The sequence below is a fragment of the Anomaloglossus baeobatrachus genome, chromosome 1 (genome assembly GCF_048569485.1).
Source record: "Anomaloglossus baeobatrachus isolate aAnoBae1 chromosome 1, aAnoBae1.hap1, whole genome shotgun sequence".
Classification (NCBI taxonomy): domain Eukaryota; kingdom Metazoa; phylum Chordata; class Amphibia; order Anura; family Aromobatidae; genus Anomaloglossus; species Anomaloglossus baeobatrachus.
The window spans coordinates 614,797,871-614,811,182 of record NC_134353.1 but is presented as its reverse complement, the minus strand read 5'-3'; the positions used below and the strand labels follow the sequence as shown (position 1 = coordinate 614,811,182).

General features: G+C 47.1%; 1 protein-coding gene across 1 annotated transcript in view; it reads right to left on the bottom strand.

Moving 5' to 3' along the window:
• Positions 1-13,312, bottom strand: part of ERCC6L2 (ERCC excision repair 6 like 2) — a 205,570-nt gene that overhangs the window by 34,370 nt on the left and 157,888 nt on the right. The window contains exon 17 of the mRNA XM_075318703.1: positions 8,267-8,421. Within this exon, the coding sequence (XP_075174818.1) occupies positions 8,267-8,421 (155 nt within the window). The remainder of the gene's footprint in view (positions 1-8,266; positions 8,422-13,312) is intronic.

Sequence of the window (13,312 nt, the reverse complement as noted above, 5' to 3'; positions counted from 1 at the left end):
CTCTTTGTTTTTTTTCTAGTCTTAAGGCTGCAATTCACATACTTAACCCCTTCACGACCGCGGGCCGTAAAATTATGTCCTATTTTAACGTGACTTAACGACCAGGGACGTAATTTTACGGCCTAAACTTCATTTGATTGCCGTGGCCATAGCAACGGCTTTCAAATGATGTCCCCTGCTGTTTCTTACAGCAGGGGACCTTTGCTTGACCCCAGGGGGGGTGGCATCGCCACCCCCCATAGGCGATCGATGTGATTGGCTGTTCAAATCGGAACCGCCAATCACATTGATCACGCTGTTTTCGGCAAAAAAAAAATGCCAAAAATGGTGTTATCCTGCAAAATCCAGCTAGGACCGGGGCTGCAGCAGCTCCGATCATTGGCTGGAAGCAAGCAGACACCGTGGCCCCCCCCCTGCAGCACTGATTGGAGCGATCGTGCGATGACGCGCAATCGCTTCAATCAGTGTGCAGTGGGGCGGTCTGATCTGCCGGTGGCCGCCCTCCCCAGGCCTGTGCTGGTCTGGGGACCCTCCCCCAACATGTCTGCAGCGTGCAGCACTGGCTGGTACTAGTGGTACCACGCCACCGCTGCTGCTGCCGCTGCTGTCACGTCACGTCGCAGGAGCAGTGAGTATTGTGCTCACCTTGCAGCCCCTGCGCGTGCCCCCCTGCGATCTGGCCCCCCCCCCCGACATCCCGATCTGCCCCCCCGACATCCCGATCTGCCCCCCCGACATCCCGATCTGCCCCCCCGACATCCCGATCTGCCCCCTGCCATCTCTATTCTGCAGCTCCTCCGGTATCCCTCCTCCCCTGCTCTCTTGCAGCCCCTGCGCGCTCTTGTGATTTGCTCCTGCGCACTCCCGTAATGGCCCCTGCCCGTGCCCCCCTGCGATCTGCCCCCCGCCATCCCGATCTGCCCCCCCGCCATCCCGATCTGCCCCCCCACATCCCGATCTGCCCCCCCAGACATCCCGATCTGCCCCCCCAGACATCTCGGTCTGCCCCCAGACATCCCGGTCTGCCCCCAGACATCCCGATCTGCCCCCAGACATCCCGATCTGCCCCCAGACATCCCGATCTACCCCCAGACATCCCGGTCTGCCCCCAGACATCCCGGTCTGCCCCCAGACATCCCGGTCTGCCCCCAGACATCCCGGTCTGCCCCCCCCACATCCCAATCTGCCGGCCTCCCCCGTGATCTCTATTCTGCAGCTCCTCCGGTATCTCCCTCCTCTGCTCTCCCCCTCTGCTCTCCCCCTCCTCCTCTGCTGTCCCCGTCCCCCTCTGCTGTCCCCCCGACGTCCTCTTACCTGTCTTCACCGGCCGATCACATCTGCCTCCATCGCTGGGTCCTTCTTCCTGGGTCTTCTGCTGAGCTGTCCACCTTCCTGCCTGCTGGCTGCTGCTGTAAAGCTGTTCCTTGCCTTCTGTTCCTCCTGCTAATCCTCTGGGTACTGTGAATATAACTTTTTTTTTTTTTTTTTCCTCTATCCCCTGTCCATTTTTACACCTCATGCGTCCGTGCATCCCGCCGAGCGCTGATCAGGGATGCAAATAACGTATCTGCATCCGTGGTCAGTTTTCGGCGGGACTTTTTTTCCCGTATTCCCGACGCTTTTTGTATCGCATCTGTCCGTGCGTCCCGCCGAGCGCTGATCAGGGATGCACATAACGGATTGGCATCCCTGCTCAATTTTTGGCGTGACAAAAAGCATCGGGGATACGGAAAAAAAAGTCACGCCAAAAATTGAGCAGGGATGCCGATCCGTTATGTGCATCCCTGATCAGCGCTCGGCGGGACGCACGGACTGATGCAATACAAAAAGCGTCGGGGATACGGAAAAAAAAGTATCGCATCTGTCCGTGCGTCCCGCTGAGCGCGGATCAACATCCCTGCTCAATTTTTGGCGTGACTTTTTTTTTTTTCCGTATCCCCAGCGCTTTTTGTATCTCATCCGACCGTGCGTCCTGCAGCGGCCGATCAGTGCACTGCGTCTGTGCGTTTGAAAAGTCAAATGGCGTTCCTTGTCTTCTGAGCCCCGCCATGCGCCCAAACAATTAATTTCCACCACATGTGAGGTATCTGCGTACTCGGGAAAAATTGCACTATACGTTTTATGGTGCATTTTTTCCCGATACCGTTGTAAAAAGAGAAAAAAAAAACTACCTTGTTGCTGCAAAAATTTAAAAAAAAAAATTTTAAAAAAATAAATAATTTTCACGGTTCAACGTTATCAACTTTCAGTGGAGCCCCTGGGGGTACAAGGGGCTCACTAAACATCTAGATAAATTCCTTGAGGGGTCTAGTTCCAAAATGGGGTAATTTGTGGGGGAGCTCCACTGTTTAGGCACCATGGGGGGGGGGGTCTAAAAACGTGACATGGCGTCCGCTAATGATTCCAATCAATTTTGCTGTCAAATGGTGCCCTTCTCTTCTGAGCCCCGCCATGCGCCCAACAATTACTTTCCACCACATGTGAGGTATACTCAGGAGAAAATGGACAATACGTTTTATGGTGCATTTTTTCCTAATACCCTTGTGAAAAAAAAGCTACCTTGTTGAAGCAACAGTTTTGTGGTAAAATTTTTTTTTTTTCTTTTCACGACTCAACGTTATAAACTTCTGTGAAGCCCCCAGGTGTTCAAAGTGCTCACCAAACATCTAGAAAAATTATTTGAGGGCTCTAGTTTCCAAAATGGAGTCACTTGTGGGGGAGCTCCATTGTTTAGGCACCTCAGGGGGTCTTCAAACCTGACATGGCGTCCGCTAATTAGTGCAGCTAATTTTGCATTCAAATGGCGCTCCTTGTCTTCCGAGCACTGCCTAGTGTCCAAACATTTGATTTCCACCACATATGAGGTATCTGCGTACTCAGGAGAAAATGGACAATACATTTTATGTTGCATTCTTTCCCGATACCCTTGTGAAAAAAAAGCTACCTAGTTGAAGCAACAGTTTTGTGGTAAAAAAATTTTTTTTTCTTTTCACGGCTCAACGTTATAAACTTCTGTGAAGCCCCCAGGTGTTCAAAGTGCTCATCAAACATCTAGAAAAAATATTTGAGGGCTCTAGTTTCCAAAATGGGGTCACTTGTGGGGGAGCTCCATTGTTTAGGCACCTCAGGGGGTCTTCAAACCCGACATGGCGTCCGCTAATGAGTGCAGCTAATTTTGTGTTCAAAAATTCAAATGGCGCTCCTTGCCTTTCGACCTCTGCCGTGCACCCAAACAATTGATTTTTACCCCATATGGGGTATCAGCGTACTCAGGAGAAAATGCATTATAAATTGTAGGGTGCACTTTCTCTTTTCTCCCTTGTAAAAATGAAAATTTTATGGCTAAAGTAACATTTTTGTGTTAAAAAGTAAAATTTTCATTTTTTCCTTCCACATTGCTTTGGTTCCTGTGACGCACCTAAAGGGTTAATAAACTTCTTGGATGTGGTTTTGAGCAGTGTGAGGGGTGCAGATTTTAGAATGGGGTCACTTTTGGGTATTTTCTGTCACCTCGGCCTCTCAAAGTCACTTCAAATGTGATGTGGTCCCTAAAAAAAATATTTTGTAAATTTTGTTGGAAAAATTAGAAATTGCTGATGAACTTTGACCCCTTCTAACTTCCTAACGAAAAAAAAATTTCTTTAGAAAATTGCGCTGGTGTAAAGTTGACAAGTGGGAAATGTTATTTAGCAACTATTTTGTGTGACATATCTCTCAGATTTATGGCCATAAATTTTCAAAGTTTGAAAATTGCGAAATTTTCCAAATTTTCGCACAATTTCCTAAATTTTCACAAATAAACGCAAAAAATATCGGCCTAAATTTACCACTGACATGAAGTACAATATGTCACGAAAAAACAATGTCAGAATCGCCAGGATCCGTTGAAGCGTTCCAGAGTTATAACCTGTCAAAGTGACACTGGTCAGAATTGCAAAAAATGGCCCGGTCATTAGCGTGTTTTAGTGGTCGGGGGGTGAAGGGGTTAATGTTGCATGTTTACTGAACATTGTTTCAGCTCAGGTTTTTTGTGTTTCATGTTGAGAGGCTTGGCTGCATCCTGTTTGTGCATTAGATGTGTTGGCCTGGGCTAACTAGACTGGTTGCCCTTTTTTGCTGTGAGTACATTTCTAAAGGAAAGGTGGCAAAAAAAAGACAAGACTAGTCCATTACCTCCGCTGTCCAATTAATTCCTCTCTCTCCTCACTACATCTCAGTAATCCCTTCACTGACTTCCAATTTCCCAGCAAATTCAGTTTAAATTACTAACAATGATTTACAAGACTATCCATTATCTGACTTCTCCATACATCTCCAATCAAATTTCCCACCACCTTCCCACATGTAATCGCTGATCCTCACAACATCCTCCTCTCCTCCGTCTTTGTACGTTTCCTACGCAACTGCCTTCCTGACATTTCCCGATCATCCCGCATCCTGGACTTCAGTTCCTCAGCATGTTCGATTGTCTCCCAAAATACAAACTTTAGACACAACCGAAAAACACATCTCTTCAGAAAAATCTATACCTGAAATAACCCCGCTGCCATCTCAATGCTACCGGAGATGCTTCCTCCCCCTGACCTACTATCTTCTCCCTCCAAGTACCATTCTTTCACCATTAGTTTATTTACAGCATTTTATCGCTACTGTATTTTATGTATGCATTTTATGTACATAAACTCTCTTCACTTGTACAGTACCCTGAAATAAATGGTGCTTTAAAAAGAACTAATCAATAATAATAGTCTAGTGTCAGCCCTTGCAGGCTTCTGCCAGTGCCGCTCCAGGTGACTAACAGGTTTTTCCCTATGTATACACAAAACATAGACCTGTCAATCATTAAATTATTGTGGGGAGTAGCCAGAGGGGAGGGGTCATAGGTAGAGACAAGACTAAGCAAGTAATGCTCTCGGCTGGCTTTTTCCCGCTACACCCCACTTAATTGATAGGTCTCATCCATGTCTGCACTTAGAAAGAATAGTCAATCATCTGGAGTGATGTGAGGAGAAGCCTGGTGGTGGCTGTACTGGACTGTTTTTACGCCTCTCTCCTAAAAGGTCCCTGGCCGGACCTTTAAACTAAATTTTCAGGGCAGCAAGGCTCTGATTCATATTGCTGTATATTGGGCAGCAAACTAACAATACGCAGTACAATAAAAGTCTAAATCTTTTATACTATGTAGTAAACAGAGAGAGATAGTGGAGAGGGGTTTTAGAGAACCGCGCCAGAGATCCCAGATGTAAGCTTGAATCAATGTACTCTTTATTTCGGCATAGGTCTACGCGTTTCAGGGGTCTCAGCCCCCTTCCTCAGGACCAGCAAGCACAAGATACATCAAATCTGCAGAGTCACATGCATACAGACAGTATATACCCAGTGGAACATCAAAGAACCGCCCTCAAAGAGAAAAAAATCGGCGGGAAAAAACTTCAATCCCTGCATGGTATGACGTGGTCCGGTGAAAAACCAAAGACAATGAACTGTGTCAACAGCAACAGTATCTTTGTTAATAAAATGACCAATGCAATCAAAAAAAGTTAAAAATAAATTACATAAACAATAAATGCGTCATTGATGAATAAAATGTATAAACATACATATATATGTGTTTATTGTGTCACAGACCGTCTTAGACACCATACCGCAGTGAGAGGGTATAGAACCCACACCTAATCATGGACATCAATCTCCATGAGGACCAAGAGATGTAAAGCAGTCAGTCCACACAGCCAGTACGATGTGCGGTGAAACTTCATGAACAAAAGAAGGTGAAGAGAACCATAGAGAAAAGGAGGAATTACTGCAGAAATTATATATATATATATATATATATATATATATATATATATATATATATATATATAGGACTAAAGGTGAAATGATTCTATTTCAATATTAAATATTGTTCAAATATTTGTTCATGAAGTTTCACCGCACATCGTACTGGAAAAAAAAACAAAAAAACAAAAAAAAAACCCTAATCGGTGAGTAGGATTACTCTTCATTATACCCCCTGTTTATCAGGGTAAGACCCTATGCGCTTTTTTTCCCACAGGTTCCTTGCCTTTATACTATGTAGTAAAACATATGGACATCCTATAAGGGGTCTTGTCTCACTAAGCACCACTGTCTGCCAATCGCTAGGCTAGCATGGCTGTCACTGTGGCAGGTACAGACCATTAATGCACTATATGGTGGGTATCTAATGATCCATTTTCTCTGTAGTGACCTTTTAATAATGTTAGTAAAAAATGTGCAACATTGTTCCAAACACGATGTAGAATGTGGTCTCAGATTGGTAGTGGTTCACAAGGTTCCACCAACAGTCAAAGTCTACAAGGATGTTTTTTTCTTCTTCTTAAAGGTCACCTATTTAGAATAATCTCTAACGCCGGCCAAGATTCAGCCAGTATAGAACACAAACACAAAAATATATACATAAAAAAATTAAAAAATGTTTTAATATATTTGATTGAGCCATGAACCTGAACATGTAAACACATTTTTAACAGGATAGCACAGGTAGCACATGGGGATGATATTAATTCATTATCCCGTTAAAGTGGATTTATACTTAAAGGGTCTACTCTTTCTTAAAAGTTAACATATCACAGAGAGTAAAGGAGAGAGGTGTTCATTTGCTGCGCCAAAAAGATCACTTCAGTGGATGTTCAGATTAATGCCACTTTATTAATCATATAGGTCAACGCGTTTCTGGAGCTTCTGCCCCCTTCATCAGGACCATCAAGAACAAGAAAACATCAAATCTCATTTGATGTTTTCTTGTTCTTGATGGTCCTGATGAAGGGGGCAGAAGCTCCAGAAACGCGTTGACCTATATGATTAATAAAGTGGCATTAATCTGAACATCCACTGAAGTGATCTTTTTGGCGCAGCAAATGAACACCTCTCTCCTTTACTCTCTGTGATCTGCTCTCTGCTGGTGGCTGCTGCCTGGGATCTACATCACATGCGTTCATAGTAGTTGTGACTTTCACAACTACATTCGGTGAGTATTCTGACTCCCCCCTCCTTACCCCGTACATATTGGGGTAAAACCCTATTTGCGCTTGTTTTTTCCACAGTCCTTTCCACGTGTTAAAAGTTAACATGTCTGACATAAAATAAAAAAAAAAAAACAGTTGCTTGCCGGATCAGCACTGCTATTATGTCAGCGTTAAGAAAAAAAGAAAAGGGTATAAATTACAGGGATCACCAAACACTCAAATAATTTGAAAAAGTGACAACAAACTTTATTATAATTACAGTGCAAACATGTCCTGGCTCAAAGAGCAACAAGAGCACACAAAAAGACGGACAATAAAAACACTTAAAAAGCCCAACAAGGCAGAAATCTTCATTCAGATATTTGTATAGTCAGCAAAGCACAGAAAATCCAAATAAATAATATAAGGTACAGAAATACCCTCCCTTGAACTAGAATATTAAATGTTTGATCAAAGAAGGTATGACAGGCCGGCATATGATATCAAACATGTAATAATACATAGGAGCATACTCAAGTGTTGATATATCTCAGATAAACACTGAATTTGAAACTTATATGCTACCTATTCAAATGCAGAGGATTGGTATAAATAAGGAAGTTACTACCAATGTAAATATTAATAGTTGCACTTAAACCATATTCCTCCATGCATCCAAACAGAGATGAATACCGGACCTAAAATTGTATACTTAAACAATGAACAAAACCATGCTATCAACCCACATTCCCGCTTAATCATTATTCATATTTGGGAGCAGAGCCACACCGTCCAGATCCTATAATCCGCTCACCATGCTAGAGTATTGGAATAAACACGAGTGTTTTCCTACATCTGAAGGGGTTAATTCCACATTTCTGCTCAGGTAAGAACAGCTAGGAATAAAAGGTGCAGCATGAACGGTGGGAGAGAGAAATCAAGCCCATACTCGGCGGGTGTGCTGAGGGGAGAGGGGAGGTTTTTGGTGTGATAAGACCCAGGTTTTTGGCGTGATAAGACCCAGCGTTGTGACACCTACTGATCGGCTGCATTCTTCAGTGCTCCATCAGATTGGATATCTGCTCTAACGAAATACTATAGATTGAAATTGTTCAGTGGATGTGGACTGGTGTGTCACGTGACCGCTAGGAGTTACAGCGTCAATATCAGAGGAGCATAATTTTTTTATTTTATATGGTGCACTTTAACTGTTAAGAAGGGCTGTCCAATAATGGAGAACCCCTTTAAGTCACTCTATAAGAAGTTGATTGCCTTACCTCCACTGCGTGTGCGGTCATATTAGCAGGAAGTTGAGAAAACTGATTAAACTCAAACACATCTCGTACCGCCCAACGACTCATCTGATTCTCTGCTTTGCTTGAACCAACCACTTTTTGATTCGAATGAATATAGGCAACTTCGGCCACCCCATCTAAAGGATAGAAATATTGTAAAGCTATTTGTAAATAACATATTTGAGACTTTTAGAAAATTATGGTTGACTGATGAAATCGTTTTAATAGTAGCGAAAAATATCAACTGAGAAAAAAAAAAAACCCCAAACTAAATATCAGACCTGTCACACGATGTCATTAGTTGGAGTCTGTGCCTTGTTCCTTGACCTGCCACCAACTGGTAGAATGAAGAGATTATACACCATACAGGGGACAACCAATCACTCAGACTTGGTTTTATCACTGCTGCTTCCCCAGGTTTTTCAGAAGGCTTCAAGAACTGCGTTCTATTTTTACTGTGACTTGTATGTCTGCAATAGCGGGTAATCTATATATATAATTGCCTTATTCTGTCTGTCTGTCATGCTCCAAAATTGTGTCCTTACGGTGACACAAAGCTGATTGGCCGCTGGGCTCGCCATGGCCCCGCCCCCCCACACGGATTGGCCTCTCGCCCTGGCTCTCTGCAGGCCCCGCCCCCCTCACGCAATGCACGCTCGCTCTGGCCCAACTGACACGGAGCTCCGACTCCCAGGTGAGTACACACACACACATCAGATCACACTCACTCTCACACATCACATCCACACACTCACAACATCCTGGGATATCGCAGACATAACCTTGCGATGCTGGGATCTTGACGGAGCCCGTGAACGCTGGTAACAATTATACACATCGGGTAACTAAGGTCCCTTGGTTACCCGATGTGTATCATAGTTACCAGTGTACACCGGCTCCGTCACGATCCCAGCAGCGCCAGACATAACCTTGCGATGCTGGGATCTTGACGGAGGCCGTGAACGCTGGTAACCATTATACACATCGGGTAACTAAGGTCCCTTGGTTACCCGATGTGTATCATAGTTACCAGTGTACACCGGCTCACACTCACTCTCACACACACCTCACACACACATCACATCGCATCCACATACTCACAGCATCCGGAGATATCGCTTGCTTCTCGGCCTCGATACTGTGCTGTTGTGACCTTCCAGGACCTGCCGGAGGATCACATGGCCAGAAGCATGTGGTATCTCCGGATGTTGTGAGTGTGAGCGTGGATGTGCGATATCGTCAGTGTGTGTGTGTGTGAGTGTATGCGATCGGGTGTGTGTGAGTGTATGCGATTGGGTGTGTGTGAGTGTATGCGATTGGGTGTGTGTGAGTGTATGCGATTGGGTGTGTGTGAGTGTATGCGATCGGGTGTGTGTGAGTGTATGCGATCGGGTGTGTGTGAGTAAATGCGATCGGATCTGTGAGTGTCGGCAGAGGAGCACGGCGTGCTGGAGGAGGCTGGGAGGAGAGAGGCTGATCTTGGGGAAGGCTGGGAGGGGGAGGCTGATGCTGGGGGAGACTGGGAGGGGAAGGCTGATGCTGGGGGAGGCTGGGAGGAGAGAGGCTGATCCTGGGGAAGGCTGGGAGGGGGAGGCTGATGCTGGGGGAGGCTGGAAGGAGAGAGGCTGAGGCTGGGGGAGGCTGGGAGGAGAGAGGCTGATGCTGAGGGAGGCTGGGAGGGGAAGGCTGATGCTGAGGGAGGCTGGGAGGAGGGAGGCTGGGAGGAGAGAGGCTGGGAGGAGAGAGGCTGATCCTGGGGAAGGCTGGGAGGGGGAGGCTGATGCTGGGGGAGGCTGGGAGGAGAGAGGCTGATGCTGAGGGAGGCTGGGAGGGGAGTGCTGATGCTGAGGGAGGCTGGGAGGAGAGAGGCTGGGAGGAGAGAGGCTGATCCTGGGGAAGGCTGGGAGGGGGAGGCTGATGCTGGGGGAGGCTGGAAGGAGAGAGGCTGATACTGGGGGAGGCTGGAAGGAGAGAGGCTGCTGCTGGGGGAGGCTGATGCTGGGGGAGGCTGGGAGGAGAGAGGCTGATGCTGGGGGAGGCTGATGCTGGGGGAGACTGGGAGGGGAAGGCTGATGCTGGGGGAGGCTGGGAGGAGAGAGGCTGATCCTGGGGAAGGCTGGAAGGGGGAGGCTGATGCTGGGGGAGGCTGGAAGGAGAGAGGCTGATACTGGGGGAGGCTGGAAGGAGAGAGGCTGCTGCTGAGGGAGGCTGATGCTGGGGGAGGCTGGGAGGAGAGAGGCTGATGCTGGGGGAGGCTGATGCTGGGGGAGACTGGGAGGGGAAGGCTGATGCTGGGGGAGGCTGGGAGGAGAGAGGCTGATGCTGGGGGAGGCTGATGCTGGGGGAGGCTGATGCTGGGGGAGGCTGGGAGGAGAGAGGCTGATGCTGGGGGAGGTTGATGCTGGGGGAGGCTGGGAGCACGATGGGGGGTGCGCAGCATGGGGGATGGAGCACGTTTGGGAGTGCGCAGCATGGCGGATGGAGCACGTTTGGGACTGCGCAGCATGGCGGATGGACCACGTTTGGGAGTGCGCAGCATGGCGGATGGAGCATGTTTGGGAGTGCGCAGCATGGCGGATGGAGCACGTTTGGGAGTGCGCAGCATGGCGGATGGAGCACGTTTGGGAGTGCGCAGCATGGCGGATGGAGCACGTTTGGGAGTGCGCAGCATGGCGGATGGAACACGTTTGGGACTGCGCAGCATGGCGGATGGACCACGTTTGGGAGTGCGCAACATGGCGGATGGAGCACGTTTGTGAGTGCGCAGCATGGCGGATGGAGCACGCAGCGTGGCGGATGGAGCATGTTTGGGAGTGCGCAGCATGGCGGATGGAGCACATTTGGGAGTGCGCAGCATGGCGGATGGAGCACGTTTGGGAGTGCGCAGCATGGCGCATGGACCACGTTTGGGAGTGCGCAGCATGGCATATGGAGCACGTTTGGGAGTGCGCAGCATGGCGAATGGAGCACCATGGGGGGTGCGCAGCATGGGGGATGGAGCACGATGGGAGGTGCACACCTCCCCCCAACACACACACAACACCCAACACACAAACACCGTGGCATACATAAATATACGCACATACCACGCAACACACACACATTGCACAAAACATACCTCCCCCCAAAACACACCACACCCACACAAACCGCGCAACACACACACACAACGCTACAGACACACAGCGCGCCACAAACAACGCAACACACGCAACACACATACAACACCGCTCTCACCCCCCGTCACACCCAGACAACACCCAGAACATGTACAGCGCCTACACAAACACTTGGTAACTACACACAACAACATCTATATATATATATATATATATATATATATAACAAAAATCATACATTAACTACACAATACGTAAATTCTAAAATACCCGATGCGTAGAATCGGGCCACCTTCTAGTGTAAAAATAATGCTGCATTCACTGCCCCAATGACTATTTAAGAACCTATTGTTTTTGGCAGGTGTTGTCTTTTTGATGATATTTCCGTAAACGTGCTGGAAAGCTCTACAAACCAGTTACTAATACAGAGTTTTCCCAGGATCAGTAGCAATGATGTCCTTTCAAAAGTGCTGCCCTCAAATTTCACCTTTTTGCATAGCAAACTCTAATCTTTAACTTTGCTGCTGATGGCAGAGCATGTGATAAGGTTTGGACTTCAGCAGCTTCCACTGACAAATGGAACATCATAGAGCAGGCTATAGTAATTTTCCATGCTGGAGGCAGTTCTTTACAATGGATGCTGCTTATGGATGTGTTGGGTCATATGCCTCAATCAGTAGCCACGTTGAGGACTAAAACGATGTTGAGATAGGAAAGAAAAATGTGCTAGGTAAAGGGGTGGCATCTCCTAGAGGAGGACATTGATGCTAAATTTGTAATAATCACATATTAGTAAATAATTTATAGTGCTATTTCCAGCACATTTAGTAAAATAATTATGAAGTATCTCCTTTAATAACATTAAAGGGGTTAAGTTTAACATGAACATTGTGTGAATCCTTACAGTGAGCAGAGTGCACGCTTTCAGGATTCTCTGGCTCCAGCAGCGCGGGTGGTTATGTGACATGTGACTGCAAGCATGTGATATGCATATTTCTGGCCACATTTTGACTAGATATGTGCGGCCTTGCTCAATTCACTAGTATTGAGCGAGGTCACATTACTATATAGTCAGAATGTGGCTAGAGGTATTCTTGTAGAACAACAAGGGCACACACAATACTTGAGACTAGTGATGGCCGAACCCGAACTGTAAAGTTCGGGGTCCATACCAAACACATAGTGTTCATGCACACAATCCCGAACACGAGCTTTCCTGGGACTGGAAAAAAAAAAAAAAAGCACATAATTAAAAAACATTATGATTCTACTAACGGGTCCCGTGATGCGTCTCCTGGCCGCTTCTGCATCCGCGTCTGATCATTGCTGTGCCCCGGGTAACCACCACTGACTAAAGGACCTTCCATGACATCATAGCCATGTGATCAGTCTGGTGTGAATGTTGTAGACATTGGCTTACAGACTGGTCACATGGCTATGATGTCATGGAAGGTCATGTTAACTTCCGGGGGTATTCATTGCACTCCTCGTCACTCTTCGGCTTTTTTCGGGGGAGTTTGTGGTGAAGTCAGGGTTCAATTGAACTTTGACGATGCGAGTGTCTCGCATCGCATCACCCGGCATGGCAGACACTCTCCTGACAGGAGCAGGTCAGCTGCACGTATTTCCATGCAGCTGAGGCGCTCCTGTCAGGAGAGTGTCAGGCTGTGCAGGGTGTGGCAATGTGAGACTTTCACGAGTCTTAGGCAAGTGGAATGATACCCCCAGTGTCAGCTTGCTTCTCTCTCTGTAGAGACGCTTGTCTTTACAGAGCGATGAAGCAGAGCTGACAATGCTCTCCCTGCTTCTTGCTCTGTAGAGACACTTGTCTGTACAGTGATGAAGCAGAGCTGACATTGGACTCTCTGCTTCTCGCTCTGTAGAGACATTACTTCACCTGTGGACTATG